This window comes from Fonsecaea pedrosoi (assembly GCF_000835455.1).
Source record: "Fonsecaea pedrosoi CBS 271.37 unplaced genomic scaffold supercont1.7, whole genome shotgun sequence".
Classification (NCBI taxonomy): domain Eukaryota; kingdom Fungi; phylum Ascomycota; class Eurotiomycetes; order Chaetothyriales; family Herpotrichiellaceae; genus Fonsecaea; species Fonsecaea pedrosoi.
The window spans coordinates 2,678,519-2,704,547 of record NW_013550609.1 but is presented as its reverse complement, the minus strand read 5'-3'; the positions used below and the strand labels follow the sequence as shown (position 1 = coordinate 2,704,547).

The 26,029-nt window shown below is 52.6% G+C and overlaps 8 protein-coding genes across 8 annotated transcripts; 2 read left to right on the top strand and 6 right to left on the bottom strand.

The window, feature by feature from the left end:
- Positions 1-32: 32 nt before the first annotated feature.
- Positions 33-1,233, top strand: Z517_11024 (uncharacterized protein; the record flags this gene model as incomplete). Its single annotated transcript, XM_013424632.1, has 4 exons — positions 33-101; positions 171-214; positions 267-359; positions 414-1,233. The coding sequence occupies 4 exons, from the start codon at positions 33-35 to the stop codon at positions 1,231-1,233; spliced, it is 1,026 nt and encodes a 341-aa protein (XP_013280086.1).
- Positions 1,234-2,297: 1,064 nt separating this feature from the next.
- Positions 2,298-4,112, bottom strand: Z517_11023 (uncharacterized protein; the record flags this gene model as incomplete). The annotated part of the gene is made up of 1 exon (XM_013424631.1): positions 2,298-4,112. One exon carries the CDS (start codon positions 4,110-4,112, stop codon positions 2,298-2,300), a length of 1,815 nt encoding a protein of 604 aa, XP_013280085.1.
- A 400-nt stretch (positions 4,113-4,512) lies between these two features.
- Positions 4,513-5,534, top strand: Z517_11022 (uncharacterized protein; the record flags this gene model as incomplete). Its single annotated transcript, XM_013424630.1, has 2 exons — positions 4,513-4,763; positions 4,874-5,534. The coding sequence occupies 2 exons, from the start codon at positions 4,513-4,515 to the stop codon at positions 5,532-5,534; spliced, it is 912 nt and encodes a 303-aa protein (XP_013280084.1).
- Positions 5,535-9,017: 3,483 nt separating this feature from the next.
- Z517_11021 (uncharacterized protein) lies at positions 9,018-9,977 on the bottom strand (the record flags this gene model as incomplete). Its single annotated transcript, XM_013424629.1, has 1 exon — positions 9,018-9,977. The coding sequence occupies one exon, from the start codon at positions 9,975-9,977 to the stop codon at positions 9,018-9,020; it is 960 nt and encodes a 319-aa protein (XP_013280083.1).
- Positions 9,978-10,547: 570 nt separating this feature from the next.
- On the bottom strand, positions 10,548-11,930 carry Z517_11020 (uncharacterized protein; the record flags this gene model as incomplete). Its single annotated transcript, XM_013424628.1, has 4 exons — positions 10,548-11,439; positions 11,497-11,663; positions 11,724-11,796; positions 11,863-11,930. The coding sequence occupies 4 exons, from the start codon at positions 11,928-11,930 to the stop codon at positions 10,548-10,550; spliced, it is 1,200 nt and encodes a 399-aa protein (XP_013280082.1).
- A 1,742-nt stretch (positions 11,931-13,672) lies between these two features.
- On the bottom strand, positions 13,673-16,783 carry Z517_11019 (uncharacterized protein; the record flags this gene model as incomplete). Its single annotated transcript, XM_013424627.1, has 1 exon — positions 13,673-16,783. One exon carries the CDS (start codon positions 16,781-16,783, stop codon positions 13,673-13,675), a length of 3,111 nt encoding a protein of 1,036 aa, XP_013280081.1.
- A 2,028-nt stretch (positions 16,784-18,811) lies between these two features.
- Z517_11018 (uncharacterized protein) lies at positions 18,812-20,465 on the bottom strand (the record flags this gene model as incomplete). The annotated part of the gene is made up of 3 exons (XM_013424626.1): positions 18,812-19,412; positions 19,476-20,053; positions 20,253-20,465. 3 exons carry the CDS (start codon positions 20,463-20,465, stop codon positions 18,812-18,814), a joined length of 1,392 nt encoding a protein of 463 aa, XP_013280080.1.
- Positions 20,466-21,976: 1,511 nt separating this feature from the next.
- Positions 21,977-25,653, bottom strand: Z517_11017 (uncharacterized protein; the record flags this gene model as incomplete). Its single annotated transcript, XM_013424625.1, has 4 exons — positions 21,977-22,108; positions 22,167-23,419; positions 23,480-24,745; positions 24,798-25,653. 4 exons carry the CDS (start codon positions 25,651-25,653, stop codon positions 21,977-21,979), a joined length of 3,507 nt encoding a protein of 1,168 aa, XP_013280079.1.
- Positions 25,654-26,029: the final 376 nt, after the last annotated feature.

Here is a 26,029-nt window from a genome sequence, read left to right as displayed (position 1 = left end):
AGTCAGCAAGCTGTGAGCTCCATTTGGCCACTATGTGTCCAGAGGGAGATGACAACACCGACACCGAAAGTCACCGCTCCAGTCGAATAACTGCTGATCCAGTAAGTCAATGTTCAGATGGTTGCGCGGCATATTTCCGGATAGGCATCCTTAACAAGCGCCTGTTATAGGACCTGGAAGATGGTGATAATGACTCGGCATATGGAGACGAAGCGTGAGTGATCTCTTTGGCTTCTTTGGCCATGGTTGGAGTTGACATGTCGCAGCTTGACTGAAACCACCTCTATATCGTCGTGGATAAGGGACTACCGCGTAGAAAATGGGCGGACCTACCACGCCTTTAAGGATGGGAAGTACTGGTATGCTATCAGCATATATGTCTCTATCACCAATTGCTTACGCTCTTGCTATAGGGGCTCGAACGACGAGGAGGCTAATCAGCACCATGATATCGGCCACAACCTGTATCTGAAAACCCTCAACAACCGCCTCTTCCTCGCGCCCATCAATCCCAATCCATCTCAGATCCTCGATCTCGGCACTGGTACCGGGGCCTGGGCCATCGATGTTGCTGACATATACCCTTCGGCAGTGGTCACCGGGACAGACCTCTCTCCAATTCAACCTACGTGGGTGCCGCCTAACGTACGGTTCGAGATTGATGACATGGAATGTGAATGGACGTACGACTCCAACTTCTTCGATCTCATCCATATTCGCGGTCTCCATGGCACCATCCAGGACTGGCCGGCCTTGTACGCGCAATGCATGCGCTGTCTCAAGCCCGGCGGGTGGCTCGAGCAGGCGGAATACTCGGCGCAATTCACCAGCGACGACAACAGTATCCCTCCGGACGGTGGCATTGTAGCATGGAACAAGGTCGGCCCCGAGTGTCATGCCAAGCTGAAGCGGGAATTGCAGGTCCTGGAGACCATGAACCAACACATGGTCAATGCAGGCTTCGAATCCGTCACAGAGCGCCGATACAAGTGGCCCATCGGACCGTGGCCGAAGGACCCTAACTTCAAGCAACTTGGTCAGTGGTGCAGAGCACATATCGAAACAGGCCTGGAGAACTGGACACTGAGGTTGCTGACGAGTGTGTTGGGGTGGACCGCCGACGAAGTCAGAGCCCTGTGCGCCACTGTCCGGAATGAACTGCGGAATCCCAAGGTTCATGCCATTCACCGCATGAACATTGTATATGCGAGGAAACCCGATAATGCAAGATGAGATGACTTATGATTTCGCCACCTCTCCTCTCTGTCATTCTACGTGGACTGTGAAGGATGATTCTGGAGAAGGAGGAGAGGGGGAAAATGGGAGCGGCGCCAGCGCTACGCCACGCCGCCCACTGTTGGCTTTCCACCCTTGGGCTCATATCGACCCGTATTCTGGGTTTTGGTTGGAGCAATTTCCTTGTTATTTATTGGGCGGAAATCTGAGCGTCTATTGTCCATTGTCTGTCTCTATCTATCTATCTAGCATCACTCCCAATATCGACCGGCGAGGTTGTCAACCAACCCCCAGCGATGTTGAGGAGAAGTAAATGGTGGGGAGACTTGGAGAGAAAAAAAGGAGAGGGGGCCTTTTGTTTTTGTGTTCTTGGTCGGTCTGTTCGTCTGCGTTTTGAGTTTAGGGGTTCTTTTGCGCACCGCGCACGGTGAGTGGCGTTTCTCTGTCCTGGGGACAAGGAAGTTCTGCCTCCTGGGTGGAATGGAGGAATGGAGAGGCGACGGTGGGAGGAGGGGAAGGAAAGGAAAGGGGGCGGTTTTAATTTGGCTTATACTCTTGCGCAAACAAGCACATCAAGGGGAAAGGGGAGGGGAACACGGAGGGGAGGGAAGGGTGGTTGTCTGTTGAGTGCTAGGTATCTGTCTACCTACGTGTTTATGCCTCGCCCTCTCTGTCTCTATCTATCTACAAATGTGTTTGGCGCAGAGGCCTTGTGGTTGGGGAAAAGGGGAGCAGGGGACATGGACCACGAAAAGATGACGAACGAGTTATGGATATTGTTTGTGGTCTACTATATACACATATGTGCACATATATCATACTCGTATGTACAGATGATGAATACGAGACGGACCGACTTGCTCTGACTTGACTTGCTCTCATAATGGCGACCCATCATCTCCTTTCCATCCCAAAGAAGAGGCAGGCCATTGATGTCCATGTCTGTCTTGTATTAGCCGCCCATCCCTGTCTTCTCTCTTTCTCACCTGTCAAAGCTTCCTAAACTCGGTCAGGTGCCACCCCTTTTCACCGTCCAAATCAAGGAAAGGATCTTGTCAACTTCAAGACAGCAAGCGGGGTTGGCTGTCACGGCGCCAGTCGGCCATGTCCTTCGTCCACACGACGACCGCCCGATCCGAGACGCTTGGGTCGGTGGCGTTTTCGAAATCGGCGTCAAAACTGGGAGACGTCTGGGTTGGGAGGATCCTGATCGAGCCGTCATCTCTCCATGTTTCGAGGCGTGGCGTGAGCTGCTCGAGAACCGCGGGCGAGCAGTAGTTCTGGAAGAACTGCTTGCACACGCGGGACGCTTGTGACGAGTCGCCGACTTCCATGACTAGGAGTTTGGCGCCGACGGCTCTCGCGATGCGCATCAGCGGCCAGTAAAACAAGTCGGCTAAAAGGATCGAAGGCGATTGGTAACGGTGCCAGTCTTCGCCTCGACCAAAGGTGGGAACAAGCGCCTCCTTAGGCTCGTAGTTTCGCACGCTCGGCTCTGTCTTTCCGCCAGGCTCGTAATCCTTGGGGCCAATATAGGGAGGATTGGCAATGATCATGTCCCATGGCAGAGGTGGCGAGGAGCTATTCTTCTCTCCGCTGCCCACGTCAGATGCAACTTCGTTGAGGATCTTGCTGATTTGGTGCTGCTTATCCTCCCCGTCACCGCCTTTCTTTGCCAAACCCAATACATCTATGTTTTGGAAGGACACGTCATTACCGGCATCGGGATGTAGCAGCTTCTGTCTCATATTGTGTGCTAGATTCTTCCGAGCCAGAGAAATGGCAAGGGGGTTGTTATCGAGTCCAAGAATTTCGACACTTATATCTGGTGCATTGACCGAGTTGTAACCAGAGGCTTTGACGGGTGGCTTCAGTATCGAATGGAGGAGCAGGGATATGCATCCGGTTCCTGTACACAGGTCCAGAATCCGGAACTTCTTCCGACTCTGCAGCCCAGAACCAGTCGAGAGACGTGTCGAGGTAAGTGCCGACAATAGCAAGTTGGCCGCCTTTTCCGTGTACATCTCTGTCTCTGGCCTTGGAATTAAGACACCACGCCGGCATAGTATGTCGAGGTTGCCGAATGGCTGGTTGCCCATGATGTATTGGAGTGGCATGCCTTTCGATCTCTTACCCACGTTGTGCGTCAGGACCTTTTGCACCTGCTTATGCTTGTTTGCTTCGCCATTGACCAGATCAGTGTCGGACGGAGGGGCTATTCGCAATCCACGGACACTCTTGTCATGCAATGATGTGACATTCACGTTGGTCTGAGTGTGGACAGTGCTCTGTTCATTGTGTAATGGTACCTTCCGGATATTAGGTCTTGTCCCTCCTGCCTTCAGGGTAGTCATGCTGCCGACATTGTAGGCCTTGGTCCCCGTGCGGTCAGTTTGACCCCTAATCTTGCGTACCGTCAACTTTTGCAGTTCTGTTTCCAAGTCGGCAGTTCCTCCGACCTCGTGCTTTCGAATTTGCACAGACTGCGTTTCAGGCGTCGATGCTGAAACAGGTCCTGTAGGAATTGTAGCGACTTTCCTGATTCGTCGTCCACCCAAGGTTTTCCTAATGGTCGGATGCCGTTGTGACGGGTTGGAAGGTCTGCGGCCATCTTCGATCTTTACATCATCGAACCACGCAGTCGCTCGGTGGGAAGAGCCCGCCTCTTCAGTCGCATCCAGTCCAGGTAGCGAGAGATTGTTTGTGCTTTCATGACTAGCATATCTCTTTGCATCCACGACATCACGGGCGTGTTCTTGAAGCCACCGAAGCTCGTTGCGAGCAGAGGGAAGGTCTCGACATACTCGAAGGAGAGGCGTAAGGAGCGGGTTCTGGGAGGTCGCCTCGTGGATCAGGGCAGGAGAAAGACGTGGCATCTGTCAGACATGGCGTCTGAGAGGTGATCTATGCAAGGGGGCTTGCTATCCAAGTCGGTGCAAGAGGTCAACTAACAATATGACGGCAGAAGCGTGAACATAAGTGGAAGGTGAAAAGTTGTTTGGGGTAAAGATGGAGTCTGATTCCTTGGTACAGCGGAGACGATGTGTCTTGCATTGGAGAATCACCAACAATGATTTCATTGCCATCCTCTTGCTCGTCGACCATCTCCGTTTCTATCCATCTGTCAATGCAAACAGATACCATTAGCTTCTCCATGGCTCCGGAGTTTCTCGATACATCAGGCAAGTCCCCGAGGTTGAAAAACTTCTCCTCGCCAGTCGCGGCATCACCACCATTGCTGGACATCCACTGCTCTCTACTGCAATCCCCTCAAATATGGTCAAAAAGGTCCTTGTTGGTTACGGGGTGGACGTCGACGCCGTGAGCGGATGGATCAACACTCAGACCGGTCAGGCGGCTGATGTGACCAACATCTCCCGTGGTGTCTTTGGGGCCACGGTGGGCATTGACAGATTGCTGGCACTGTTCCAAAAGTATAACATCAAGGCAACCTTTTTCGCTCCAGGTCACTCGATTGAGTCATTTCCTAAACAAATGGCCAAGGTGCGGGACGCCGGACACGAAATGTAGGTTGTCTTTCGTCTAGCCCCTGGTCACCGCTTTCTCTTTTCCCCCGGTGGCCCCGAAATGATTTGATGAGATGGACGATTGCTGATGCGGTGCACATGCCGCCCAGTGGACTCCATGGGTATACGCATGAATTCGTCTCCCAGCTCTCACCAGAACAGGAGCGGGCTGTCCTGCAGAAGACCATTGACGTGGTCACCGCATTTACAGGGAAGAAACCCAGAGGCTTTACGGCGCCTGCGTGGACACCTTCTCCCCACACAGTGCAGCTCTTGGAGGAACACGGGCTGGAGTATGACCACTCCTTCATGCATCACGACTCGCAGTTGTACTACCTCCCGTACCCACCGGCCACATGGAAGGAAACCGACTACAAGAATCTCTCGGCCGGGGAATGGATGACTCCTATGTCATCTCTGCAGCCGTCGACATTGGTCGAAGTCCCAGCGAATTGGCACGTTGACGATTGGCCTGCCTTTCAGACCATGCGGGGCCAGGGCGCTGCTGGCTTTGTCGATCCACATCAAATGGAGAGATTCTGGCGCGAGCATTTCGAGTTTTGTTACCGGGAATACGAGCATTTTGTCTTCCCCATCAGCATCCATCCTCAAGTCAGCGGCAAGCCTCAAATCACGCTCCTGCACGAGCGTCTCATTGAATGGATCAACACGCATGAAGGGGTGGAATGGTGTACCTTTGAGGAAATGGCCAACAAGTTCCGGAAGGGCGAGATACAGGGTGTGGAGGTTGAAGGGGGTGTTGACCTCTAAGGCCTTCCCAATCCGCTGTCGATCACCAAATGAGGCGTATGTGGGCCTTGCATGTATTATTTCCGAGTACAACGGCCATCAGGCGTCAGGGGGATGAGGGACCGACAACTCCGGAAATGTTGGTGGGAACACCAAAGTGGATGGAAGAGTTCTGCGCAGACGGCAAGTTCCAGGGTCGGGGATGCAGAGACATTCGAGAAAACCATCCAAGACCATTCATTGACGTTGACCTTGTCCGCTTTCTGTCTCCTGTCATCTTTCTGTTTCTGATGGACATCCTGGCATCTCATCCTTGACTTCTGGTTCCCTCCAGGGCCAATTCCCTGGGTCTGTGCAGCAGGATAGGTTGAAAGCACATGCCAGGAGGTGATTTGTACACTTTCTGCCTGTAGCCTAGATGCTGGGGACCTATGATGTCTTGTTTCTGGCGTCACCGACAGTCCCAATCCACATGGCTACTGGTATAGTCGTCCTCGTAGGTCCAAGGCGGAAGATGGCGCAAGTTTTCCCAAGCGATGTACCTAATATCCCGACGCCAATCGCAACTCTAGACTGGAAACAGAGCCTGATGGTACACCAGCCTGCTAGATTAGCTGCAGGACTGCAGGACTTGCAGACTTGGATAACTGCGCGTGGGGAAAAGGAATCGTAATGGATCCGACGCCAGGGGGCCATGCACCATGTCAGCCTCCTTCACCGCCCTTCTGGACCTCAGATTTTCCTGTCTTCCACCAGCACCAAGCACCATCCGCGAAAGCAAACAATCATGCGGCCTTTCCGATTCACCGATTCCTCACTTGGAGCGTACGTATTGCTCCCGCGCCGGGCTCAACTCAACCACTCCTGCGATGCACCAGGCACAAGAAGGAGAGGGGTAGCGCAAGCGCAGTCTGGCACCCCCAAGACCCAACAACCACACCATCCCCAAAGGCGACACCGATTTTTCGGGTTCAAGGGTCCTGGCCCAGTCGATCCGCCCTCCATTCAGACCATGCATTGCATGTGCATACGAAAACAAACTAGGGGAAGTGGTGTCGCTGGGACCAAGAACGCCACATAGTCACCGCATCTTTGACAGCTGACGCAGAATAGCAACACACACAAACGTAAAGAGAAACAAGACTGATCAGCTCTCGACTACCATGGTACTCGGTACCTGACTGGGTCCATCCATGCTTGATACCTCCGCCTCATCCTGATCCTAACTTTCCCTATGCCACCATCTCCCATCATGGTGACACCGCTACCCGTTGGGACCTGCATAAAAAGGGGCTCTCTTCTTTCTCTCATCTGAGCATTTCATCACAGAGTTTCTTCTGATCTCGTCCAGGAATCAGCATCGTACGACCAAAGAGATACACAAGAGGGAATACCATCGTTTGAATTTCCAGTCTTCCACGTTACCAAACCGCCAAATCACTCAGCAAACATGGGTCGGGGCCACTACGATGTCGCGGGTATTCTCAAACCCATGGGACCTCAACGGCCTTCACCAAAGCGTATGGGAAATGTCAAGCAGAGGACAGGCTACATCGGGATGCCCACTCCCACTTACCACTTCACCCGATGCTCTTCTCGGCCGACTTCAAAGAACCATTGATGCTCGTTATACGCAAGCCAAGCTGGTCGACTAGGACAACGAGCATGAGGTCTACCTGGCTTGGCTCAACAGACAACGCATCATGTCAGTCAACATGGTCAGCAAGCTGTGCGCAACTTGTTCAACCTCTTCGGACGTGCCATCCGCACCGACGTAACCCACACCAGGTCGTGCGACCGGGCACCATGACCAACACAATTGGCCTGATCGAATCTGGCACCTTTCTCTGCATACACTCGCTATATTACTATTTGGCCCCTGCGCCGGCATCGTCTTATGTTGCCTTCCTTGACGCTGCGCACGCAGACCACGTCTTACATTTTGCCTCTTTTCGGTGTCCGATGCACGGGTCAACACTGAGTATGAAAATATGGAAAACGGGCCGCAAAGGAGTTGCGGTGGAGTCCCCATGTCTGAACAAGCAATCAATCCTTTATGTCACACCCCCCGACGGGGTGTGAGATCAGATGTGGAGATATGGGGGTATGGGAAGACGCGATCCCATGACTACCGGAGGACCTGCTACACAAGCACGACATCGCTGATCCCGTATCCTTTTGGATTTTCTCAGTTGGGGGGTTGTCGCAAACCAGCAAATGGCACTATATGGTGACTGCATACCGCATCGGTCGGCCAACACCAACGGTAGAGCCTGAAAGCAACTTGCGCGCCTGACTTGACCCTTTTTCCTTGTTCTCTACTCGTCGACAGACCGACAGCACAGCAGCTGGACTTGACCACTTACCCATTTTTGTTTTCTCTCCATGGCTGGCTGGCTGGATGGATGGGAATCTTTGCAACGACCATCCGATCTCTCGGCCACTTTGGAGCTGAGCTGAAAACCGCCCCATGCGAAATATGCAGGCCATGACCAATGCGGGACGCCGTATTGCGTAGTTAGAGAGGGCACAGAGTGGTGAGTTGAGTTAAGTGAGGGAACGGTAAAAGATTTGCGGAGACGGCACGGGGGGCACGGCTGAGAGTTGAGGCTGAGCGAAGGGGGAAAAAAAAGGGCATTAATATAGCATAATATGACATGATGGCAGATGCATCCATTCATTTCAATTGTGGTTTTGGTCTCTTCGTTCGTACGGCCCCTTTTTTTTTCGCCGCTGGGACGTTAATATTATTCGCCTTGTGATTGATCATTTACCTCCAAGCCGTGCGATTGCGATTGCGATTGCGATTACCAGGTATTCCATCACTTGATATACATTGGCACGTAACTCGCTTTTGCTGGGTTGCATTTCTTGCTTGCTGGCTCAGGCTCAATGACTTGTTCGGTATGTACTCGGTACTCGTACGTACTGGTAGGTACAAGGTGATCATGTGCGTAAAAGTACGACCAGTCTGTGCTGATCAAGAACTTTGAACCACTTTACTCGTCTTGAAACATATCTCGTGCGATCCAGCCCCTGGGATAGATTGATGGGTTACCTAGTACTAGCCAAGTACCTACATACATGTATGTATGTATGTATATAGGTATATAGGTATAGAGAGGTAAATATGCCCTCTGCGTTCCGGCACAAAATCCCATCCCATCCCATCACCTCGAACCCGGAAACCCACGCACGCCGTGATATGTTGCTATATGCTTGCTATATGGGGTATCATTGAAAAAAAAAAAAAATTCGAGTCAGAAATCATAAACCAGCTTGGAATATAGCCTGACCATCCGTCCAAGGGGCATCCGGTTCCCTCAGATCCCAGATCCCTCTTTGTCACTAGGAAGTTGGCGTACGGCAGAGGTGGAGATGTTGAAGGAAAGGTCCCTAGTAATGTAGTCGTTGGCGACACTCACTGGACACCCATGCTGTTGTAAAGTGCCAGTGGGCTCACGAAATGTGATCGTCGAGTTCATTGTCATATCTCGACCCAAATCAAGACCTCTCCAGCTTGCGAATCTCACTCTGCATCACAGCCACCAAGCTGTCCGTGGCTGCCTCAATTTTGCCCTTCTCCACGTGTGTCAATTGTCCCAGCACCCACGCACTCACGTCATCCTTCTCTCGCGACAACGGACGCCCGATGCCAATGCCCACCTTGATGAACCGGTCGCCCATGGCAGCCAACAAGCCCGCCGATTTCAGCGACGACTGTACTGATTTGATCCCGTTATGTCCCTTTGGTGAAGACTCGCCCCGGCGCAACTTTATCGTGCCGGGCGACGACTCAAGTTCGTCATGCAGGATGACCAGCGCAGTCACGGTGTCATCAGTTGCAGGGTGCAGACTGCTGAATTGTTTCCACGCTTTTAACGTGCCCTGTCCAGAAATATTCATCATGCTCCCGCTCTGCCAGAGTGTGTACTCATCGCGACCGACGTCGGCGCCAGAACTGACCAGACCAGAGCCGAGCAGCTTCGACTTGGCGAGGGGCGGGAGGTCCAGGCGCGAAGCGAGGTGTTTCAGCAGGATGTGCCCAGCTGAATGACGTGTCGAATGATATGGCGGGGGGTTGCCCAGAGAGGCTATCAGGAGACGGACGCTTCGCATCGGCAATTTTTCGGATGGAACTTTGGGTTTGCGAATGTGCAGCGGAGATGGGATGATAGGTGAGAGCGCCGAGTCGTTCCCTGCAGCAGCAATCGGAGAAGGGGAGGTTATGGGTTTGACTGGCCGTCTCTTGATGGCATTTTGCGTCGGTGGTGAGTGTTGAGATTGGGCTTGTGGGTCGACTTCTGCGTCCACAGAGGAGTCGCGGGCGCAATGATCGACAGGTTCAGGCCAGAATATGTCCTGCGACGGATCGTGGTACTGAGTGTACGAGGGTTGGGAATTCGACGGCTTGTGCTGCTCGTGTTGCTCGTGCTTTGCCTGCGGCGCGCTCCAGTCAGCCATGATCTACTTTCCCCCTTTCTATTGCGTCGAGGTCCAACTCGGGAATCGAAAGCAGGAGAAACTTACCTCTTTGCAAATGAGTGACGAAGAGTTGGTCTTTTGTTTGCCTGAAGCTCTTTGTGTGAGTCAATTGAAGACAAAAGCTCAATGAATGACAAAGACGCGGCGAGGCAGTGGTCGCAGGTTTAGAAATGGCTGCGTCATTTTTCAGCGCAGCGGCTCGATTGGGTTTAGATGCCAAGCAATCAATGACTCGAGGTGTGGCCGTTTGGTGGCTGTTTCGGGCTCTTTCGCACGTGCCACTCCAAGCATCGAAGACAAGCCCATGGTGGTTGTTTACGCTGTCGAGAGCATTTGAGGCTGAGGGATGACACTTGTTGAGTCCAGCTGGATATTCGAAATCTGCGCAATCGGGTCGGCTGGCCGTCAAAATCAACTTCAAGGTTCCTGTGGCCGACAAGCCTAGTGCTTCGGGTCTTCGCCTGTTGCCGGCCTGAGCGAGGGTGGCGAAGTGTTTGAAGAGTTGCTTCTGACAAGTCCCCCCTGGGGATCGCCTAGATGGTCGCCTTATCACACACCCTCGTATCTTCGGTGCGTTACATCTGGGCCCGTGATTTCCTCATCATCCAAGGGATACAGACGATCCAAGGTCCAGTCCGTGTTAGCTGCAGGTGGTGGTCTTCGAACAGATCCGGCACTACTGGTGCTGCTCGATGCCGTGGCGGCTTCGATCCTGACTTCTTTTTCTGCGGCCAACTCACCATGTGTCCAGGGATCGGAGGTGTCGTCTTTTGTCCGGTGAAGTTTGAGGCGATGCCACGAAGACTTTCTATCGTCTCCGTCTGTTCGGCTCGCTTGTCGCGATCGCGATTGACTATCCAGGGCAATTGCATCCGGACTGTATCCATGAAGTTCTCTCGGGTGTCCCGCCTGCAGACGGCCGGTGGTCGAGTCGCCAAAGAAGGACCGCAGATTGAAGATCCGTCGGATCAGAGCCCAGCTGTAAGGCATATTCGTGACAATCATGGCAGTGCTTGCTTCTCGGCAGTACCAATACACCCACTCGGAACTGTAGGGATGAGTGAAACTCAGGCGCTTGCTCAAGATTGCGCAGAGCATGGTAAACAGACCCAGGCTGAACGGAAACACCAGGAGAATCTTCTTCTTGAGTTCTAGATGGGCTCTGACAAAGAGCGGGAGAGGGATGGACAAGATCAAGACGTCGCTGCTGAGGTTGAAGACCAGGTTCATGATGAGATGGTGCAAGGCCGTGGTGCACTGCGTATTGTTGGTCGGAGTCTGCCAATAGTCGTGGAACGGTCGACACCAGACGGCGAAATAGAAAATCTCCATGACGACGTAAGTGACAGCGACATATGCGGAGGCGATTTTGACCACCAGGGCTTGCTTGAGATTCTGAGTGAGGCGCCAGTAGAGAAGGAGGAGACAACACTTGGTTCCCCTGAGGACTTTTGTTAGGTCGTGCAGACATAGAACGAGTTTCAGGGAGGTAAACTACCATTGCACAGCGCACATGCACTGTTCGACGAGGAGAACAGTCTTGGATCCCCAGGTACGCAGGGATATCTCCTCGGGCGTCAAGACAACAGGGGTCGCCGGGTCGATGAGATTGGTCGAGACATTCAGATCAATGTTGAGAAACACGATCAAGATAGTATATAGACACTATAGCAGGCCTTTTTTAGTTCATCGAAACCATATTGCGCCGCATCGGAGGAGATTTACCGTCAGGAACATCATTAGGTAGTCCTCGATCTGGAGTCGTAGCAAAGACCTGAATAGCAATAGGCGTGACGCCCTGGACAGAGCCAATGTTAGACTCTCTCATGGTTGCCATTGTGGACTGAAACCGCGTCTCACATACATGCGCGCAAGGACCATACATATGGTCACCGAGTACCATATCCATGATTCCACCACGAAGGCAGTCATTGTTGTCGCTACGTATCTTCTCGTATACCTTGGGTTCGTTGAGAGAATACAATTGACGATAGAGTAGGCGCAAATGGGGGTTTCACCGAAAGAGCGGATCAAGTCGTGCGATCGAGTCCTCTAGCCAAGTCGGCATGTTTGTGGAAGACGAGATGCAAAGATTGAAACTCAGGTCGTCCTTTCAAGTCGAACAAGGACCAGTCGTTTGCCAGAGCAAAGAGGCGGTCGCACCACTACAGAGATATCATGCAGACGGAGGGGATACCGAGTGATAAGAAGGAAACGCCTGGGGTAGGCGTTCACCTGGGAGAAGAAAGGTCACGGCCCATTTAGCGAGAAGCGAGGCGTTATAACTGGGCACGCAGCGTCACTGGAGGGGGTGGAAATTCGTGACCGGGGGGATGGAAGTGGGTGAAGTCGAGACTCGAAGCTGTACCTCGTATCGGCATAGCGAAGAGGAGGAGGCAAAAGAAACGGGCCATGTTGGCTAAGATCGGGGATCGTCTGCAAAGGCGACTCAAAGGGTGTTTGTTCTGGTTGGACTAACGGGACACCGGTCCAACCCAGAAAGCCGCTTTTTCCCTGCTGTGGTTGTAAGATGATGATGAAGCCTGGGCGGGTGGATTTCCGTGGGATAGACGGGGGAGATCAATAGGAAGGGATCCTCGTCAAACCTTCAGGCTGTTCCTGAGAGGAAGGAAACTCGAGTCGTGAGGCGGCAGAGGAACGAGACGATTCTGTACCGGCGTCTGTCGACGAACAAGGGGGGAAACTGGGGCATCCTGGTGAAGAAGTGAAGAGGTGACGAGGTGGAGAGACTGGTACCTCGTATGGGTATCGGAACCAAAGCCTTGTTCCTTACCTACTGTGCATAGCGAGCTAGGTACTTGACTCAGTTTCGTTAGGGGATGAAGATAAGCATCAAATGTCCCCCCGGGAAATGCCTAGTCGCCTAGACTCCTTCTCCCATGCACCCCTAAACTTCTACGTACATAGGTACGAGTAAAAACCCTCCGACGCAGGCCTCTGGCACCCATCTGGAGTACCTGGCGCAGCCTTGGTGCCTGGCCAGAACATCTAACAGGCCCGTTGACGCATGTTTGGCGTCGGGTTGGCACCCGTTGAAACGCCTGGGCGATAAGAAGAACGTGGGATCCCAAACCACATGCCCAGACATATGCCACATCTTCGTATCTGCAAAGCTACGTGATAATTATCACCATCTCTTCTCTTCTCTGACCCCCCTTTTTAATCAGCACATCTCGCCATGTCGCCCCCCTTCTTTCTTAATCTTTTCTTTCTAATGCTTCTCGGATCAAGGAAACCGGTTGACGTAACTTTGAACGAATTCCATGTGGTTGCCACGCAATCAAGAGGTCAAAAATTATCAGCAGGAAATATCTTCCGGCGATTGTCAATGGCTTTCTCTCAAACATCACAACTTGATTAGGTGTTTACTTTGTCGTATCCTTGTATTTCCGGCTCAGGGGTATCATCTAATATGTTCTCGTCATGTGCCATTTTTGCAATTCCAAAAAGGCAAATCCTGCTTTCAAAAATGAGTGAATGCACCATCCCTCCCAGTAATGACCGTGTCCCCTTTCCCGCCACTTTAATGGTCCCGTATTGTTGTCCTTTTCAAACCCGTCCTGTTGAACTCCTGGTGTGTATGTGTGTGAGGCACAATGCCACAGATCCGAAAAAAATGTCAAAAAAGAATGGATGGAGTGTCGAGCATTCCCTCAGCCTCTTCCAGCTCCCAGGTTCTTATTAGCTCCCGCTTGCATCTTGCGCATCGCTTCACGATGCAGCTCTTGCATATCCGGTCGTCGCATGACTTGGTCCATCGCCAGCTGTTTCCTTTGCTGCATACCTCGTTGGTATTCTTCCATTAGTTTCTGGTTTTCCCTGTCCGCCTTCATTTGAGCGTGTCCGGCTTCCGCCATTACTCCATTGATGCCCTTGCTAGCAGCCCGGTGTTGCTGTGACAGTCGCCATTCGGCAAGCAGAGACTCTCGCTTCTGCGCGTCACTCCTGTGGTCTCGCTGATTCGGCTGATGCGAGTTGTATGACTCAAGTCGAGTCCCGATTGATCCCCCTGCCTGGTTGCTGCTTTGACTCAATGGCCGCGCCGTTTGAACCAGGTCATTCATGCTAACCGAACGCGGCACGGGCGTCACATAGGCTGTTTGCGGTCGCAGCCCACTGTTGCTTCGCTGCGGCATCTGGTACGGGGATGACATGCGTCGACTTACCCTTTTAGGGCTGGTAAATTCCATTGGAGCATCTTCATCGATCGGCGTCGAGACAAGTGACGTCTGCATTGCGGGATTGAGAGAATTCCGACCTCCCCGGCTGGCCGAATGTCTCAAGGTTTGTGCTGACATTGATCGCGGTAGTTTGCCCGTGCTGCGACGACGCTCCTGATCCGCGACCGACCGCTGGCTCGAGGGTGGCTTGGAAACGATCCCCACGCCAGTCCCGCCTGCTTTCACCGTGGGCGGCAACGTGGCCGCAGGCGGCACTTCTACAGGAGGCACCACAGGAACCTGTTCGGGTTGCTCTGTGGCTGTCGCCAACTGGGTTGGCAGTTCATCGTCAATGCCACCAATTGCCTCCGGCTCGTCATAGACCGGTTCATCGGCCATGGCAATATGCTTTGCCCATTCGTTGGTGCGATAAGACAACACCACACTCGACAGCTGGCTGGGAACTTGGGCGAGAGCATTCTTGGTCAGAGAATCTGCGCTGGAGTCGGTGGCATCAGATGTCTGAGAGTGGGACCTGGTTACCTCCCCTGTCTCCATCTTTGCTTCGCTCCCCTCGGGCTTCAGACCTCCGTCCGACTTGGAAGTTTCTTTAGGAGAGTGTCCGTCGCGTTCAACGATTTGTTCGAGTTCCGGGATCTTACCGACAGTTGATCGTGGGGGAGCTTCTATATCACTGTGGACATTCTCTTTGGGCTCCGACGTCATTGGAGCCGTGTTTGATGCGTTTGTAATGGAGGACACAACAATTTCTGGCGGCAACGACAACGACGCTTGTGGATCGAGGTCGAGGTCCAATGCCTTCACATCCAATTCTTCGTTGTCCACGTCCATAGTCGCAGCAGCCGAGGAAGCCCTGCTCTGGGGTCTTTCACCGTCGATCAAGTGTTCTTGTGATTCGGAGCCGCCGCCAATATAGTTCGCGCTCAAATGTTTCGACCGGCGAGAAAGAGAGGCCTGAGACCCTCTTCTAAGCTTGGGAGACCCGCCGAGCTGGCGTGGTGGATCGTTGTAAGCATCTTCGTCTGTACTCACATTATTCGACGTGCTGGAAGTACTGTGCGTTGCAGAAGAGCCACCACTGTCTTTCCGTTCCGTCCTACGGCGAGTCTGTGAACTCTCAAGAGCTTGAAGGGCTTTCTTGCGCTCCTTATCGGCGAGGGCGTCCGTATCCTCTTCCACCTCTTCAATGACGTCGACCGTCATCGTGCTCTGCCGCCTCTTCTTCGACCCGTAGGTTGATGAGGCTCTCTTGGGGCCAAAAGCATTCAGTTCCACGCTTTCGGAAGAACTTGAATCGTGCGCCTGATCAAGGGCCACGACTGACACGCTCGAATGTCTTTTTTCCGGATGAGCATCCTGCCACAGGACCGTGTTGCGCTTGCTGGCGAGTCGATCACCGTATTGCTTCTCCCACTCAGACTTGTCGCGCTCGTTCTGTCGCTGGAGATGACGGCCCAAGGCAGCCTCCATTGCCTCCATCTGTCGGAAACCCTCTTGGTCAAGCTCGCCTTTCTCCCTCTGCTTCGATCTGACCATTTTCCAGAGCTTGAGTTGCGAAAGGACTCCGATAATGGTGCAGATCACAATCACGGCGATTTCGACACGTATCCCCTTTGTAAGTGGGAAGGTGCTGGTGTTCAAAGGGAAAAGGTCATCGTTGAGATCCCAGATATAAAACCAGAACTCCTTTAAGCCGGCCCTGGTGAAGCAATCGATGCCCAAGGTGAATGCGGTTGCCCCACTGAATGATATTGATCCAATCAGTGCGTAAGGGCGAGTGTAGCTGGTCCATGACAAGGCCCAGAAAACCACACAGAAGATGCCAATAAACGCCCCCTTGCCTCCTGAGCTAGTTATTAGCCCACCAGCCCGCAGTGTCAACAGCCACATGCTGAAACAAAAGCCGCCCAGAAGACAGGCAAACCCTTCGGTTACCTCTTTGAACACCAGAGCACCAGCTCCGAAGACGGCGCCAGTCATGAAAATCGCCACGAAAAAGCCTCCTTGGACGGCATCTGTCATTGGGGGGTTCATCACATAGTCGACCAACGCCGTTGTCGCAATGCTCGCCAAGAAAGCGCATGACAAAAAGATCTGTACCCATCTAGTCTTGACCCCGATCAAAGCATAGGTCGACCCCAGGATAATCAGTATCACTCCGCCGATTCCGAACGCTGGGGTGAGTCGAGGATGAATCGGTAGCGCATCTGACTCTTTCTCGGTCGAGGAAGCCGTGGAGTTGTTGGAAGGGGTAGCGGTGGCGGTGTGGACGGCCGAGCTTGTAGTACTGGAGAGATGCTTCGTGGTCGACAAGGACGTGGACAGAGACGAGCTGTTGACCGAAGTTGTGGATGCTGAGCCAGACTGTTGGGCACTCTGCGTCGAGGTCGGTGTAGATGTGATCGTGTCGCTTGCCGTTGAGGAAGCGTCTGTTGGAGCATTTGGCGAATCGGTCGTCAGAGATGGAAAGTTTGTGTCGGTGCTTTCCTGTCGCTTCTGTATATCTGATCCAGGTTGGGCGTAACCACTCGAGGGTAGGGCCGACCCTAGCACCGTCCAAACTAGGATTTTAGAAAGACGCATCTTGTCTGCGCACTCGGTGGGAGCAATTGAGCTTCACAATGCACTCTCGCCAGACGCAGAGGATTTCAACTCCTCAAGAACCTCTTTGGCGGTGACCACTTCCACGTCAACCGGAGCGGTTCCCGGGGTGACAATGCTGAGTTACCATTGACGTGGCCTTGGATCGGAGAATATGTGATTTCGACCAACGGGCTCGCTCAGGCAAAAACGGCAACAAGGGGGAGAATGGGCAAGATACGAGGTACTGTCCACGTTGGAATACTCCCTCTCCACCAGCAACGGAAACACAGTCGTTCGAATGAAAGAGAAACGAAGAGCTTTAGAGGCGGGACCAGAAAAGGCCTGAAGCTGGGGATGAGCCGGGCTAAGAGTGAAATTGATGGTGATCCAGCAAGCCACATGCTCGCATGAGCACACCTTTTGGGATGCGAGGGGCTTTAGATTGTCAAAATCGTCATCAAAGAAGCAAGCCAGAACAAGCAGAATGGAAACGTGCCAACTAGCTCGCGTGGAGTGTAGCCGCTAAGGGGGGACATTGTCGTCTGGGTTGAGCGGCAACATGGATTTGAAGACCGGGAAATTATGCGTTAGAATCAGGACTGGAGCACTCGACCAAGATCGGAGGGTTTGACACCCATTGCGGACTACTTGTCCAGAGCCATGTTACGTGTTCTCCGGAACCATGATCCTATCTCAAGCACGGCAGTGACTCGTCGACGACGACTTTGTCCCAAAAGGAATGAGGTCGACCTGCATGATAGCTGCACAACCCTGCGGTGAGGTTCCAGGCCGTGTCTGGGATGCACGACGGACGAAGTGACGCTTTGGAGCTTGGGAAGCCAATCCGGCAAGCTGGATCGACGAAACAAGAAACTGGTTGCCGGGATGTAGCTTGGCTACACGCCGGCTGGACTGGGGTCGACCAGGCCGAGATTGGGTGGAAAATGATGTTACGGGTCGGGACAAGGAGCCCCATCCAGTCTATTGGTAGACGATTTTCCGGGGAGAAAGCTCTTTTAAATTGACGGCCCCTTGTTCTGTCTTGATTCTCAGCTGGTTTTTTTGAGCTGCAAGCCACGTCAAGCAGAAAAAATGCATCCTCGCTTTCTCCGTCCATCCAACAGGGTTCATCAGGGAGTCGATTGGGTTTTGTCCAGGGGTCCGGCTCAGAGATTCCGGGGCGGACTTGACTAAAAGGCTCTTGATGCATATTAGCCATGTCTCAGTTTGACTTTGCATAGGTAATGGTCCAGCCTCTTGACCTCTCTGCTTGCGGACTTGGTTTCTTTCTCGAAGCGAACCCATGTCTGCCATCGTGCCCATTTTGTAGGTATCTCGCTTCCTGCTGCGCTATGTGTCCTTTGGTATCGAGCTATCGATAGAAGGAGCCGCGAGATTGAGCGGCGACGTGATTTCGCGAGTCGCGGGGAAAGGAGGCGAAAGATTTTTAAGGCTGGGATGGCGGCTTTGGGCTCCCAGCATGCGGAAAGTATGTACGGAGTTTGCAAAACGTCAAAACGGCCCCCAACCACGCCACGAAGTCGCCAAAGTCGGACAATTTGACGCCTTGACCCCGGCTTGGCAAGCCATCCGCGCACGTGATTACCCGAAGTCGCCATGGTCACCCAAGTCGCGCCACCTTGTCACACGTGCCCATCTTAACCTCCTAAATGACCGTCCACGAGGCTGGGAGAGAGCGAGAGATGCACAGATTGCGAGTACTCAAAGAGACACAAGCGGGAAAGGTCCGAAACTGACAATACGTTACACAGTCACAGAAATGAACGCCCCCTCCTCAGCCCCATGCTGCTTGTGATGGGAGGCCGTGCATACTTGTCTAGTCATACCTCGTACCCCGTACTCGGTACATTGTCCTCCGTCAAACTGAGCGGGTCGACACCATGACGAACACTTCATGGCTTGCTTGACGACGCCCGCAGGCTCGTACTCCACTTGAGACTCATCTTCTTATCAGCTATTATCTCAGCATACGAGTACGAATAAGCATCTCCTTTCAAGAAACTCCGTTTATGGGATCTGTGGTTTGTAGGGGTTCACAAAAGTCGGAGTGGTTGGAGACCCCTGCAGAGTGGAGGACGGCGAATGGGCACGGCCCTTTTCCATATTGGCATCACGCTTGTGCGAATTTTGGCGCTGCTCCTCATCGTCCTTCCACCAATGTAACAACGACAGCCAGGGCAGCCAGGTGACTAGGTATCGCAGCCGTACGGGTTCGTCCTGCACAAGTTGATCTATGTCCGAGTCCTCGGGAGGTATATCTTCAGGCACTTGAAGACGGGCGTTGTTAAAGTTTGTCGGTGGCGCAAAGACCTTAAATAACCTCTTCGGCCCCGGGAAGTCCTGTTGTGTGGTGGCTGATCGAGGCTCTGTGGGAAGCGACGGCTCGTCGTCCGGGTCGCGCCATCTTTCGAGCACCCGGTACCCCAGCCTCACAAAACTGAAGCAGCCGATGATCATCGGAATGAGCTGAGAAGGGAAGAAGATCCGGTTGCCGGGGCCCAGCACTTCCTTGACATGGTTAAAGTTGAGCGTGCATTCGACGAGGATCATTGACCACAGAATGAAGAGGAAGTTGCCGACTCGGAGGAAGTAAAATATTCGGCGGAGTCTGAAGATCAAAAGGTCAGCAAGATCCTCCCGTGCCCCCAAGACTGCTTTGGGGTGGATTTACTCTTTCTGGTAGAGGCCCGTGGCATAGTGCAGTCGGGTGCTTGTACGCCATTTGCCTCTCTTGGCCAGATCGACTGCCTTTGCGAGCCTGGCATGGAGAGAAAGGGTCGATGCGAGCAGCATGACGCCGAAGTAAATGACACAGCAGATGCAGACGATAATGTAGAAGATTCTCACACCGCCGTCAGCACGGACTTTGGCAAACATGAAAGTATAGACGGTCCTGCAAGGGCCAGTGTCCACATTCACGTCGGTAGTGTCTGGCAGGATCCCGAATAGCCAGAACCAAAGGCCATACACGGCGACAGCCATCGACAGCAGGAGCCTGAGGTGCGTGCCAAAGCCGCCGAAGTGTCGGATACCCTTTGGGCCCTCCTGCATATAATGACATGTGCGGTATCCCCAAAGGCTGAGCACCGAAAAGACGGTCCCGCCTGACAGATGCATCAGGACCACGCAGTCTAGCTGTGTCAGCACCTTTGTGACGGTACATCGCACCATGGCCACAAGGTTTGCAAAGAGGAAGATCGCATTTGTATCCAAGGCTCCACCGATATCGCTGGGCACAAATGAGTTTGCCTAGACAAGAGACAGAGAGAGAGAGACAGTTGGCACAAGGCGAGAACATGGAAGAGGAGTCAAGGACTTACGACCCAGCCAGTGAACCACGAAAAGTAAATTCCCTTTCGATGAAATGTTAGACTCGATGAGTCTCAGGCGGCTCAGGGGATGGCGGCGGGTGGTGGAGGCCCCCCAGCATATGATTGTGAGAACATACCAGGCGGACACCAATTCCATAGTAATCAGGGGCACGAGCACTCTCGCACCTGTAATCGCCTGGATTCGGCCCGGTGATATTCGTTCGAGGTATCAGCCATCTCGGACTGCCGGTCGTTTCCGTAGCTGTGGCAGGGCTCGAGCAGACGATCAACAACAGCAGTAGCAGCAGCAGCAGCAACACGCAGGGGAATCTGCTGTTTCTCCCAGCCATGTTGGATATCAAGATAAATAAGTGCAGAAACTTTCCGAACACATGCCTGGCAATGGAGCGAGGTTGAAACCTTTTATTAGCATGGCGGTGGCATCTGGACATGCATCAGCACCAAAGTATTCCATGTCCCAACGAGGCGCACCAGACCCAGGCAGCTGAGGACACCCGCATAGACTTGTGCTAGTAAACGATGTGTAGCCCGACCAGCCACTCTTCTTGGTTTTGCTCAAAGTCAAATCGACAAAGAGTAACAGTGCAGCCCTAGGACGACAGAGAAAAGGGCATGTGTTGATTTGTTCTGGCCTACCGTGCCTACCAGGTCATCGACAACCCGCATCTTGATCTCGGTCCATAACCACAACCTATGACGGAATGAGGGTTGCACAAGAGACGTCATGGGCTTCAGCAGTTAGAACGAGGCTGATGATCTGCATCAAGGCTGGCCCTGGCTGGTTGGTGGCTGGCTGTTTTTCGCTGGAAGGCAAAGCAGCCTGACCGGCTGGTAACACATGTTCAGTCATTGGGATGCCGGATGTTGATCGTCCCATACTCTTAACAAGACAATCGGATATCCGTATACTGATACCAGACACGGGGGCACTCAAGCAGTGACCCGAGCTGCCTCCGCAGAACTCGTCCGTCTGGGATGTGGAAACGGGCCTGCGGTCTCGAACTGTTGCTCCGTCGTTGCAGTGGCCCCAAACTCTCATTCTTCATGGGACCTCCTCTTAGGCACCTTACAGAAGGTTCATGTCCCGAAACCATCAACCTGATCAGCGTCCAGCAGATGCTAGGGTGGGCTTTCGTGCCAAGGTCAAGCATGGCTGCGAGTGTGACCTGGACTGCGGAGTCCATGTCAAGCGCACGGGAGGCCTGACGTTGGGATCTCGATTGGAGGAGGAGGCAAGGAAGGTAGTATTTCGATCCAGCATCAAGGAAAGGGCCAGTTGTCAAGAGCTGGAGTCAGTGCCAGTTGTTGTCCGCTGATTTGACCTTGTAACTTGATGAAGGGGAGCAGGGACCGGGAGAGATGAAATGCCCCCGACTCACGATAGAGAATCCCCATGTCTGGCAGAATATCAAAGTAGTCATAATACAGTAGTTGAGTGAGAGAAGCCCTGGTATAGCACTCACTACCGACGCTATGAGGGCCGGTGATATGGTGGGCAAGATACAACACTTCAACCACTCACTTCTGTCATTTCTTACTACACATTCAAGGACCAGTTGATACCTGGACACCGCCAACTTAGGCACATTGTAACTGTGCCCAAAACAATAAAAAATAAGACGTTCTTATAGATCATATCGGGCATTATACTATCAAAAAGTGACATTCACCTCTGTCAGCAGGACCAAGATCCCCATGATGTCGGCCTTTGCTTGAGCCTTAGCCAGTTGATATTGACCGATAAGTCCAGCCTTGATTCTCCCCCATTTGTTACTCATGAGACTTCATCTGTCACCACCCGACCTCCTCTCCCACATCTCGATATGGATCCAGACACCTTTCAACGTTCGGCCTTAGGTTTTGCCAACGGAGGCAGCGTTCCGTCGTAATGGACTTTGAGTGTGCATGGGAAAACAAAGTATGAGCCATGGTCTTCCCGCATGTAGACGTAGAATCCTCCCTCGCGTGGAACCTATGAGAACAGTCAGCACCTTTCCTGTCGCGCCATCCATGCCAACTCTCAAACTCACCTTCTTCAGCTGTCCTTGTGGTCCAGGAGCCCGTCGCAGATTCTCTAGTTTGCCCACCGTCCTTAACATGGCAGTCAATGCCACCATACTGGCATCCTTGCCGAGACAAGCATGCTCGCCGATGCCGTAGTGGATATATGACTCCAGTGGTCTGTCAAGTCGGACCTCGTCCGGGTTCGGGAAGATCTTTGGATCTCTCGCAGCCTTCACAAAGCCACAAAAGACCTTATCGCCAGGCTTCACGGTGACCTGTCTCCCATCGTCGTGGAAAGTATGGTTGACTTGGCTGCGTCGGTAGCTACCAAAGGTGCCGTTCAACCGAATCCCCTCGTTGACGTAGTGGAGCAGCTGATTGTCGGATTCCTTATTGTCAATTTTTGCGAGACGCTGAATGTCTGGAAGATGCTTGAGACCCTCTTCGCTCAGATAGTAGTCTATAATCTGCGTGAAGACCTGAGATTGGTTCGGCACCTGTGCACAGGCTGTCGGCAAGATCTGGCTGAAGGCCATATCATAAGTGCTCATTCCGGTCTCGCTCAGTCGCCGAATCATGTGGATACCGTAGTCTGCGAGAGCATTCTCATTCTCTCTCCAACCGTCGAAGAACTTTGCAGCGAAGGAAGTCGCTGTCACAGATTTGATGTTGGCTTCAATCAGCTTCCCGAGTAAGTTTGACAACTTCCTTCCCACCATCCGGAGCGGAAAGGATTTTGTAGGTTCAAAGTCGAAGAAGATGGCAGTGAATATCACACTCATGGCCATCCACAACTCCTGCTCCGAGAAAATGCCCCGGGGGTTCTCCGCAGTCTTGAGAGGCAGATCGAACATGTTGGCTGCAAAGTGGACGTGTGCAAGGTTGCCGACGTCTCGCGTAATGTCAACCTGATTGATGCCGGCAATCTTGCAGCTTTTCTCGTGAAGAAGACGGAGTGTGATGTACTCGTAGAAGCGCTTGATATGCTCGTGCCATTTGTCTCGATAGATGAGTTGTTCCATTGTCTGGCGCTGCTTCCGGTGGAAAATCGTGTCCCCTCCGAGACAGAACCTCTCACCTCCCTTGCCCATGCAGAATCCCAAGCCATCGTTCCACATGACCTTGTAGTCTTGAGGGCGCTCTAGGAGATATTTGGCACTCTCGTAAGAAGTCAAGGTCACACGAGGAGGAATAAATTCGGGAGTGCTCCAGTCGTAGTCCTCAAAACGACCGAGATTCTTCATGATTTTGGCATTTTCGCTTGGAATTGTCATGGGATCTAGTTGATGTCAGCGCTGTTACTCGGTTACTCCAGAGACATTGCCCATCTTGCACTCACAGTGAGCATAAATACTGTTTGGCTTGAAATGATTTGGCAGTGCTCTCAAGATAAGCTTGTAGAAAACGCATCCCTGATTCACACTGGTATCAGAGGCAGCCTCGTTGAATCCCCAGTTGGTAAGGTTCTTCGGAGTGTAGTCAATGGTGTAGAATCTGTCGCCACGGACCAAGGAAACGGCGTCGGAGAGCACCACCCGTGAGATAGTATGTGTAGGGCAGATACCTACCCCTGGCACCATCGGCTTCTTGTACTCTTCGACAGCAAGGCCAGGGTAAAGCTCGATGAAGTCAGGATGTTCATATAGGTGTTTCAGCTGTTCGGCCACATAAGGATCTGGATTAACTTCCTCAAATGTGTCGTATGTCTTTAGGCCAAAGAATTTTCTGTACTCATTGAGGGTACACAGATTCCAGGCTCGGGACTGCCGAATGCCAAGGATGGTGATGGCTCGAAGGGATTTGGGAATGTTTCGGGCACCAAATGCACCGGCGACCTCTTCAACGCCGGCTTGCATGATTTTGGCAAGTTCCCCATCATCGAACTTACCGTGTGCATCCCTTTTGAGATGGGCGAAGGGACGCTGAAGTGGATCCTTTGGTAGATCATGGTCGTATTTCGCCAATCCGATCATCAGTTCTTGGAGCGAAACGTCATCTGGCTTCTTCCCAAAGAGCTCATAGTAGACTTTCTCCGTCCATGCTTCATCCATCTGACCGATGCACGAATGCCAACGGTAAGAGAGACTGAACTCGGCGCTCACTTGGTTGCCAACTCCTCGAGGGGTGCCATCGTCCCCGAACGTCTTCGGTTTGTGCAACCGTGGGTCCAAGGTCCAAGTGCTGTTTGTTCTGTTCAAGTTGACAATAGTGCGAAGGTAATCATTGAGTGTGACGGAGATATAGAGTCCACAAGTAATGAGACGGCCAGTCTGGAAGAGATCGTTGTCGTACTTCTTCCAAGCTGTCTTTGCCGCGTCTCCGGATAGCTTAGCAGAGGGCTGTGTGAAGCGACCATTCTCGTTGATCAAAGCCAACTGTTCGACGACATAATTGTGGAAACGGTTCAGCATGATGAGCATCACACCACAAGATGGTGGGAATGCCAGTAGTCTTTCCTCCGCGAAGCAGTCTGGCTTGATCTTGCCGTTCTCGAACGTCCGCATCATATCCTGATCTTCTTGGGTGTCGCCATACAAGATCGACAGGTCTAGATAGCTGGAAGTTTTGCTGTTGCTGTAATCATGGTGATCGGTTTGAAAAAGATCTAGGACAAGTCAGGACGCTCGGGGTTCAAATAGTCTGAGAAAGCAGCATACCATGAATAATCAGCGAAGCCCAATTGAAGAATATGCTTGAAACGTTGTTAGGATGAGGCTTGAACTCTTCTCTCGCCAAAATCGAATCGAACAAGAGTCCCGGATCGGGCAATGCGCCTGGTTGGGCAATCTTGGGCTGCACCGAACGTGCATAGGGAGTATTCGCTGCACCCAGTTTTGGAAAGATATACGAATTGTTTGATCCATCTGCTGAACGGTATTGGTAGCCGTCCCCGAGGTAAGATAGAGGCGGGTGTTGCAGGGAATTCCATAGCAGGTCCACAAGTGAACTTGTCAATTTGACTCGATTGGCGGAGCTATCAGGAAGGGCGGCGACCAGCTGCATAACTTCTTCCATGTGCATTTTTCGGTCGTCCACTGGACCTCCACTGAGTTTGTCCTGGACCAGATGCAAGGCTGTCTCTGCGTCTTTGAATCCCAAGTGTTTCAGATCATTCCAGAACCCTGTCGGCTCCTCTTTCTCCAGGTATTGACCGTCGCCTGACTGGGTGGGAAGAGGACGCTGCGACGCGTGGATGAGTGCTGCAAATTGGGTAAAGACATTGTCGACATCCTTTCGAGTTGCCACGGCATTGTCGTCATCTCTCACTGGCGCCTCTGGGGGATTAGAGGTGGTTGCCAATTTGGGTGCCGAGGGCCGTCGAACGTCCTTCGTCTTCTCAAGGCTTTGGCCGATCGAGGCACCATGTGAACTTGTGCCATTCACTTGGTCACCATTCACAACAGGAGCCGGAGCCTTAGCCTCGTCGACAGTAGTAAGAGTACCGTTGACGCCATTGGCCTTCGCACTCTTGTTCTTTTTGAAGCTGGAAGAAAGCCTTCTTAATAGTGGCATTGCTTGAGTCCGTTGTTTTCGAAGGGTTGTATTCAGCTGTGAAGAGAAAAAGACTTGACGGAGCAGAGGCAGAGAGCAGAAAGAAGAAGTATCGTGAGAAAGATCTCAAGAAGCTCCAAGCTTCGAGCTCGCGGACCAAGAGGACAAGACCTCCATGTCCACGGCGAATCGGCGACAAACATGTTAGTTCGAGTAAGTTCAGGTGCGATCTGCACCCAGCGGCGTTTGAGAGCAAAGAAATTACATGCCTTGTCTTCGGAGTGGTGGAGAAGAGCTCGGATGAGATGGTGATGCTGCATGTGCCACTTCCATCTGCAGTTGTTTTTCATGCATCTTTACGCCCAATGCGGGGCAAGCTGTCAAGAGTCACCAGTGA